We start from the raw sequence: 9728 nt of genomic DNA, 5'->3' as shown, positions 1-9728 counted from the left end.
GTGCACCATCTTCTTGTACCTGAAAAAGCACTTCTGAGGGACCGCGGGGGGGCAGAATTGAGGAGGGATGCTGTGAGTGTGGGTCGGTGTGGCAGAGCACCATCGGTGCCGGTTGATGGCGCCCCAGAGCGCCGGGGGAAGGGGACTTGTGGGGGGATGTATGTGAGGCGCGAGGCACTGGCGAGAGAACTCACGGGCTCAGACGCACACTCGATGGGTTTTGCTGGGTGCGGGAGTGAAGGGGAGTCTCTGCTCCCCCTGGATGAAGTCGGCTTGCCCGCCTTCCGGGCGTCTCACACCTCGTTAGATGGAAAGGGCGGGATGAACAACACACACATACCCACACGCACGCACACCGTCTGTATACATGCGGTGCAAGGGATTAATCAGGAGACGGAGTTATATCCAAATCACCACTAATTAGCAGATAGGAAGAGGACCCTTCAAAAGCATTTCGGTCACCTGTCAACCCCTTAGTGCTAGCCTTCTTCCCCTGATATAAGTGAGATATGCTGAGGGTAATTTAACAAAATGTAGAAACTACAAAATAACATTATGAACCTGTTTTACAAGTATCCTTATGCAGACATTTTAAAGTAATTACGTTAAACTAGATAGAAATTAAATAATTCTACATTTTATGAAAGGTAAATATAATTTTTTCCTAGTTTACTGAACTGAGCAATATATCTTTAGCAATATGGAGCCGATAAATTGACCCACCACACTATGATGGTTAATGATTACCAACGGGGATGACAAGTATATAGATATTCGGGTATGAAGAACTAGAGAACAATAGGGTTTCAATCACTCAGGAACTAGTTTTCGGCTATCTTGACACGTTTAGTTTTTATTGCATCATCTCCAAAACGCATTCCCCGTCAATAGTCATCAGGATGGTAGGAATACCAGCAAAGGAGCTCCTAACTATCTGGAATTTAATGGTTATTTGGACTTTCCTCCTTATGACAAAGTCTCTAGCCAAACCAGCTCCGATTATTCTAAGGAATTAATAATTGTGAATGCCACTTGAAGCTCGACATTGAAGTATGTATGCATTCGCTTGGGAATGGAGCGAATTGGCGGGCAATGAGGTAACTACTACTTAAGCATTGTGTGATTACATTCTAAGCACCAGACAAAGAAATAGAAAAGATAGAAAGAGGAGGAAGTCAAGAGGGTCAATATTGGACTGCTACGAACAGACATAAGGTGAACTCTACGGGGAGAGGGATGGGATTCGAAGCCGGGCTCTTGACGAAGGCGAGAGAACAAGGATACGAAGAGTTTAAGATACTCGACGGTGACACAGTCGTGCAGATTAGCTTCATAATGTAAAACGTTAATTGCAATGGTAACGTGCCGTTTTGCGTTTCCATTGTTTTCTCGCGTCGCCAAGGGTCCGCTTTGAAGGGGGTTAGTCAGTAGCCAAGTAAGATTATGAAAATGACAAAATTTTATTGATCCAAAAGTTTTCACAGAGTTAAAAAAGGAAGAATTTCACGCTCCAACCTTTGAATTGGTGCGACTCAATGTTCATAGCATAAAAATATAAAGGCAGTGTAACAAAAGAAACTAGTTACAAATCACAGTAATGATTTCCGTAAAGGCATAAAAAAGGAAATATAGAAGCAAGAAATAGGAAATAAAAAAACATCTTTAAAAAATACATGGCTGTAAAACGATCAGAAAAATATATATACGTATCTACATTACGTAATCTTAAGTTTGTATATGCTTATAAAAATGTCTGCACAAAATGCCCATGCTCTCGGACGGGTGGTTTTAATGGTGAGGGCGATATCAGGATGCATGCACATGACACATGAGAGGAAGAGCCGTTGTTCTTTGACAACGTTCGAGGGCGGCTCTCCCAAGAACTCCACAACCAGCAGAAGTATCTCGCCCTTTCCCCGGACGCGAATCGAAGGTAAAGAAAAGGAGTAGAGAGACAGAGAGAGAGAGAGAGGAAAGACACAAAAAGGTAGACCAGAGACAAGAGAGGCAAACGTCTTTGTATTACTCCACTACAACTTCACCAAAAAGTCTCCATTACTCGTGCAGTATGAGAACGGAAAGGTTAAAGAAAGAGTGGGAGACAAGACAACAAGGAGGGACAAGAGACGAGGGAAGAAGAACGTGATAAGAGACAAAAACGCACCATCCACAGGTTTGTGGAAAGAATTGAAAAGGAGCGACAGAGAAAAAGAGAGAGAGACAGACAGACACTTGCTCAAGCTAATGTACACTATATACTTGTTTGTGCGATTGCGAGGAGGGGAAAGGGGATGGAGAGAGAGAGTATTACGGACGGTGACCCAGACTCTTCGGGTTATGGGGTTCGAGTGAGTGTCCTGGCTCGTGGTACGGCAACTCCACGGACTGGCGTCGGCCAGGGCCGTCGTCTGTGCACTAGCGTAGGGCAGTGCGCCAGGATGGCGCTCTTTCAGTTTTGCGGCAGTCTCGTCAAATTGGTAGGAATGTGTGCAACGAGATGGAAGGACTGAGGGACGGATAGGTGACGATAGAATTCAACAGAAGATGCGTTGCATCATATCTCTGGAGTCCTGGAGAAGTCGTCATTCCAGGCGGGGAAGTTAAGATACGCAACGAAAAGCAGGAACGCAATGAACAACAGCGGTGAGATACAAGTCAAGCTGCTTTTAACAAACAAGCGCGAGGCGAAAAAGTCGAGTATTTAATAAAATACAAAATATATCGGCGGGTTGGGTTTTGCTCGCGCTATAATTGAGCTACTCATATGATAGCACGGAAAAATAATGGAAAAACAATCCTTTCTTTTCAAAAATACGTGTACACAAGAATATGACGCACGAGCAAGCAAAAGTTCCCACTGTTCATGAACGATTAATAGTAGGACTAGATCACATGTAGCGATTGTGTTATCCTCTGCTGAATTCGCCTCGCGTTGAAATCTCCTCACTTCGAGGTATAAGAATTTGGAGAGTATAGCTATTCACGGCAGTAACGACACATTTATACAATTCCATGCGCTATCACAGCATAATTGTCAATTGTGGAAGCGCAAAAGACCTCGCGTTTCGAAGGACCTCTAATGGAAGGGAACACTTTTCGTATTCCAAGAGCCGATTAACGAATGATTGCGGAATGATAAATTTTCCAGCCTCTGGATAAAGACCCAGCTCTCCGCGCAGGAATCGAGGAGGTCTAGGCGATGGATCGAAGTGCTATACGAAGAGATATTTTGTCTTTCCGGTTGCGGCGGGATACTGGGGGAACGATTAGGGAGAAGTAAAAAACACAAGGATCCCGCGGTAGAGTTTCAGCCTACACTTCAAAGGGTGGCGATGAGGCGTCGCAAGACGATCAAGGTATATGGAGCGAAAGGGGTGCGCGCGATCAATTTCATGTTTTTTTGCGTAGCGAGCGAATTGCGCATTGCAAGTGGACGTATGGCAGAGGGGGTTCGTTCGAGTGTGTTACTGTTTTTGCGGGCGGGGGACGGAGAGGAGGGTGGGACTGGGGGGGGGGGGATTTTTCCTCGCGTCTTCATCACTTCTTGGCGATGCGGTATCCGCTGAAGCTGGTGGTGGGGGCGTCCTTCTCTGAAGGCAGCTGGCCGCCGGGGGCCATCCACACGGCCACCGCGTCACCGACGTCCATCTCGAGCAGCACCACGTGCGAGCCGCCGGCGTCCGACGTCGACGCCACCGCCTTCCACTCGCCGGCGGTGGTCGCTTCGCCCGCCGAGTGCGCCTCCTTCCTGAACAGCGTGAACCTGAAGGCAACGTATCAATGAGAAAGGATGAAGGGAGAGCCGACGGGTCAAAACGATGGCAATAAAGAGTATGTAATAACAGCACTCACTCGATAATTCATTCGGACGCGTCTTAATATTCTTAAATAATCTCTACACTAACATGTAAATTTCCCGAGTTAGATTTTCCGTAAAAAAAATATTATTCCTGCTTAATGTCAAATTTCACATGAAAAATATGTGCCCCATTCAACGTCACAAAACCAGACTGATGTGAGCCAAAATCTTACAAAAGTCGTGGTTAATGTAGGCAAATTACCAGGTCTAAAAATATTGTTTTTTTATTACTAGAAAATCATAGCACCTCCTTTAATTAAAAAGTTTTTGAAGAAAAATGAGATAGTGCGTGTTTTAGAAATTTTGATAATGTATATCTCAATAAAGGGCCGCATTTAGATAAAATGGCACATAACATTATAATCAGGAAATATTGTGAGTATTTACACTAATTTTCAAGTCTCTATCTAAAATAAAGCCAATTTAGACATTTGTTGATTTCAGATTACTATGGGAAGGTTGGTTTAGATAAGCGAACTTGGTGTTCACGACAAACTAAGCCAAGGACAGTGGGAACCAATTACTTTCCAAGAGCTCTTCCAGCAACAATAATTTTTTATTTAAGAGGCCTAAAGGCACTATAATAGATAGTCGGGATTACGTGCTATTTTTACATGTTTTCATTTCTTTAATGATTATTAATCTCCATGAGACAAACTGCATCCACCCCATGAAAGTTTTACCTTTGTGACAAACTAATATCATTGCTTACGATGCATAATAGGTCGTACAAACCACGCTCAAATTAAACGAAAAAAGCCCCAAATTACAAGTCAACAGTATTACCAGCAACACATGTTTTTACCTGGCGCCGGTACCCGAGAATGCGAACTGGAAGAGGCCGGGGCAGATCGCGGTGAATTCTCCCGACTCGCGGCTCCATCCGACGCTCTTGTCCGTGAGCAGGTCGTGGAAGCCGAGCTTGGTTCCGAGCGCGGCATGCGCCGCTTCCTCCTCGCTGGTCGCGTTGCTCACGCGCACGGCAGGCCGCGCCGACACGCCGCTGAAAGCCACCACGCCCCGACAGTCCTGCGCCTGCGCCAACTTGCGGGCGCCCACCACGCCACTCGAGTCGCCTCCGCCGTGCGGCGAACTAAGGACGGCCACCGCGGACAGGAGAAGCATAAGTACCGCACTCCGGAAGTCCATCGTTCTGCAGAAGAGAAGGAAGGAAGAAATGATAAAGACAGGCCTTTCAATTGAATCCTCAATTCTCTCGAAGAAAAACACCTTCCGATTCCCTCCCTCAGTGCTTTCCTCGGAGTAAATGTACACAAGAGCGCGAAATCTATGAGAATTCGTCATTTACAATAAACGACATCAATGAAAGCTACGTGGAACTCTAAAGTCAAATATTTCCAACGCACACCTATTCCTTTAGTTTACAACTACTGCCAAAAACCTCCCGCCATATGTTCACTAAGGCGGATTGAGGGATTTTATGCAGATGTAAATGTGGTACAGCAGGGGCGCAGCTAGGAATTAAGGCTGGGGGGGGGGGGGGGTTCAGTTGCAACTAATAACGGGGTGTGTGGGGGTATGGAATACCCACCAGGATAAGCGGTAGGTGCGAGAGTAATAAATTGCGGAATTTTAAGGTAAATGGTTCAAAATGGTGAGTTTTACGGCTTTCTGAGGGATATTTTATTAATCCTTACATTATTCTATTAGTAATATCAATATAATTAAGTAAAATGGATTAAACTTAAAATTTCTCTGATCTCTGGGGGGGGGGGTTTATCCCCCAAAACCCCCTCCTCGCTGCACTACTGTGGCACAGTAAACAAAAGCATGGGCCATCATTGAAATCCTCAACTTCAATCTAGGTTAAATGGAAATATTTAGTAAACAAAATGCTTATTAATCTATTTTTAGTGATTGAATTCTTTCATTGCATGCAATTTTTTTAACTAAACAGATTCTATTTCATTTTTATATGCATCTCGCTAATTTTGAATTAATTTTTTCTTTAGTTTTACGAGGTGAGTGAGTGAGCGGTGAAATTTTGAAGAATTTCCACCGGCCATCCATCCAAGTGCCAATCTACCGAAACCACGAAATGGAAATGGATTTCCGGCGCGAGATTACGCCCATTCGTCATCGAAGGGTGATGGCCGTCGGCGGAGATGAAATCAGGTCCACCGCCGCACCGCCGTGGAAGTGGGCCAAACGACAAACCCCCCCCCCCCTCACATCCCCTCCTGCCTTGGACATCCGCCGCTGCTGCGCAAATGCCTACGTAAGGGGGCGTATAATAATAATTACGTGAGGCGGTTAGGGGGAGGATAAGGTTGAGCCGAATCATCACGTGTAATATAATTGACGCAGTGCAACCCTAAAATAACTAATTTGCTTATCGACCCAGCTCGCGAGTAATAACTCGCGTTATAATATTTACAGTTACTACGCGAAAAGTTGTCACGGTTGTTTTTCTTCACTCCGTTTTTTGCCATTACACTATTGATTCGAGGTCGAATATTGTAGGATATGCCAACACCAGCGGCGGCACATGGAAGCGGTAATATCCGGCCACTCGCTTGGCGACCGCTCAAGGTGCCGCTAGGTTTGTCTGCAGCTTGTTCCGCAGGGAGGAGCTGTTCCGTTCGAAGGGGATAGGTTCAAGGTCCTTTTGGCTATCTATAGGGCAAGGACGCTTCGGCGCGTAGGACGAGGGGCACCGAAGGGCAGCGAGGAGGTGGACGGGGAAGCGTCTCCTTCACAATCTTCCGCTCCGACCACTTCGCCCTTCCCTGCAGAGTGCTCGGACCGCGGGGGGGCGTGGAGGAGGGGAGTTTGAAACGGGCGTGGTCGCTCTTGGTGTGCAGAAGGCGGTTGGGGAGATTAGACCATTAGAGAAAGGGTGGAGGTGACAACTCACGCCGTGCCAGGCGCTGGATCGAAGCGGGATATCGCCACCTTTCCTTATAACAGGAGAGAGACTCAGATCGATATGCAAGAGCAGTTATACACGAGCAACCGTTCTTGGCGCGAAGCGTGGATGATGAAATCTCGAAAAACGGTGATCTGTGGGCAGCTGACATCTGTACCTACGTCGTCATTCAATCACTTCCTTGTTCACATTCATCGCAGTAAGAAAAATTCCTAGGACCGAGAATCTAATTTATTTATTTCCATACCACCAAAAACTGCTCTATACAGCCTTTTTCATCGGGGATATTAGTATGTCAACAATTTCATGTACACAAAAACCTTGCCCTGGATTGGGGTAACTTACCAGGGCTTCATTTAGGGTCTCGAACCCTCGACCTCCTGTTTGGCAGGCGAGGACTTTACCCCACCGCCAATTTCGAACCTTTGGATTTAAGAGGCAAATGCGTAAACCATTACGCACGAAAGAGTACAAACGGAAATTTACATTCGCGACGATATTATCTGTAAACTTCAAAACTTTTCATTGCCATTCTTCGCGAGCGCTAATACTGGGGACGACATTTCTCATTTACGAGTATCGGAAAGAGACTTGTGGAATGGGCATGCATATGGATTTAATGACAGAAATTTTTGAGGATGCCCTACCAAGTGTTACCGTTTATTCACCTCAGTTTTCATTTACAATGCTTAAATCACTGAACTACTGAAATCAAATCGTTGAAACGCCGCATAAAACATACCTGTTGTTGAGGTCCATAATGTATTTTTATTAGTATAGTACACTTATAAAAACTTTTGATTTCATGAAATTGATCATCAAAGAGTATGCGTGGAGCCGTAAACACGGCAAAAGTATGGAATCGTAAAAAAGATTACCTTTTCTTGCAAAAATAAGTAACCATCGCGGTGGCAATCGCTCTAAGTACAGGCCCTAATAAGCAGAAATAAAAAATCGAAACGTAAATATCATATATTTTAAAGAATTTATAAAAAATAGCTTAGTTCAATATCATAACAATTGTCAAGCATGATAACAGCGTAATAATAATCAATGCTAAAAAATAAAACAATATTTACCAATGTAGTAAATTAAGGCACAGGAAAGGAATTGCAGCGTTTGGTGGTACGTAGTGTGAGAAAGCATAGCATGGAAGTATTGTTTACTGTCAAAACCGTGAATAAACTGGGAAGTGACTTGGAATATTGATAAAGATATTCAGCCTTGATAAATGAAAACAACGCCATAGATCTGTAAAAGTCGCCAGCAAGAAAGCAGATTTTCCAGTATATATATCATTCACATTGATGGCCATGAGAAAATTATATAGATTTTTCTCATTAACTGATACATATTTGTAAAAATACAGTTTTTCACGATTCAGGTTTCGATAAATTGAGTGATTTTGAGGTCAATTGAATGGGTCGTCAATAAATGTTTTTTTGAGAAATTAGCGTGATTTTTTTAATCATCTTCATCATGGAAAAATTTGAAAATGTTTTGATATTCATTCTATTTACTGAAGCTAAATAGTTCCTAAAATCGAGTAAGGTACTAATAGTGAGGACCGCTTCCCTTTAAATAATTGCATCAAGCATGCAATTGAGAGCAGTCGTGAATCCGGTCCATCACTGAAAAATCTCTTCCACCACCCTGCCGATGATCGCGTGAAAGTGATCTCAGCGGGACACGCTCTCATTCCGGGGAAGCGCTAGACCGCCTCTCAAAATCCAACCGAAACCGTGTCGGACACTCTCCGCGACCACTAACACGCTTGCTGTCCTCATGGCCGACTTGAGTAGAAAACGATACTTGTAACGCTTAAACGACACAGACAAAAAAGAGCCCTTTGAAACACCTAGTACAACCTCAAAACTTGCATACTGAGGGTTTACTCTTACTTTATAATTAGTGGTCACCAACTCATTTTAGTGGAGACATTATGGACTCTCACTTCAATTGGTGTATTATCATTTTATGGGTTGCTAGTGCTAGCTATAGCCATTCCTTAAGGACGAAAGAACCAGAATTAAGGCTCAAGATAAAAGAGGCCCAGCATAACACTGTCACTTACATTGCTACATATTTAAACGTTTTTGATAAATTAATTACTATGCTTTTTACAAATAAATTCTTTCCAATCGGGTCACCAATATCGAAAATCAATTAAGCCGATCTGAGTGTGGCTGATGCATTTTTCGTTAATTAAACTTATGGATCAATTTCCCATGTTTTATAAGAAGTTCTTATAAGACGAGCATTAAATTCCAGGTTTACTAAAGTGGCGACTTCGAAACATAAAACTGCAACATGAAATGATGATTCTATTTTTAAACTTATAGAGTACTAATATGTCTCCCACCAACTCGAAAAATGATCACGCTTATAATTACATCGCCGATAATAGCGACATATGGCAGCAAAAATTCGTTCATTATTTTCACTTCGTTGTTGTAAGGGCAGCGGCGCCCTCATAAAGATTTTGGAAAGTTTTTTTTAAGGAATTCACATTAATTTCCTTAGCTCAAAATTACTCAGAGCCGGAAATCGAACCACGGAACATAGGCTTTCCGGCCCACTACGCAGGCCATTACGCCATCCCGGTTCCTCGATTCCCATGGCTAATAATCAAGGCACCTGGGCAGCATAGCGGTCTTTGGAGCTTCTTGGAAAGCGAAAGGTCCGTGATTCTACTCCCAGTCGAGGGGATTTTATACCGTGTAAATTTCACCCCTATTCACGTGGCAAGATCACATTTTTTAAACAGAAGGCTAATTCCGGCGGGCACGTTCACAATTATTCTCTCCGGATAAGGTAAACAGGGCACGAGCAATGATCATTTCTTCGGGCGTGTCTCCAAAATTCACGATTGCTCAGCGAGTTGGTTATTAGAGCGCGCGGCTTCGTATCTACCTCGGCGATCCGATCGCCCGCAGTGGGTGGAGTGGGCGGAGCGCAACGGACGCTCGGCCAGAAGGG

At 44.1% G+C, this 9728-nt stretch overlaps 1 protein-coding gene across 1 annotated transcript in view; it reads right to left on the bottom strand.

Annotated features, from left to right (window-relative positions):
* Window positions 1-1436: 1436 nt before the first annotated feature.
* LOC124168087 overlaps window positions 1437-9728 on the bottom strand; it is a 48256-nt gene continuing 39964 nt past the window's right edge. Inside the window, exons 2-3 of the mRNA XM_046546202.1 lie at window positions 4665-5012; window positions 1437-3763 (exon numbers count right to left, since the gene is read on the bottom strand). Of these exons, the coding sequence (XP_046402158.1) occupies window positions 3538-3763; window positions 4665-5008 (570 nt within the window). The 5' untranslated portion in view covers window positions 5009-5012 and the 3' untranslated portion in view covers window positions 1437-3537. The remainder of the gene's footprint in view (window positions 3764-4664; window positions 5013-9728) is intronic.

Source organism: Ischnura elegans, chromosome 1 (assembly GCF_921293095.1).
Source record: "Ischnura elegans chromosome 1, ioIscEleg1.1, whole genome shotgun sequence".
Classification (NCBI taxonomy): domain Eukaryota; kingdom Metazoa; phylum Arthropoda; class Insecta; order Odonata; family Coenagrionidae; genus Ischnura; species Ischnura elegans.
Note: the sequence above shows the minus strand (reverse complement) of the source record. Positions and strands in the feature narration are given on the sequence as shown.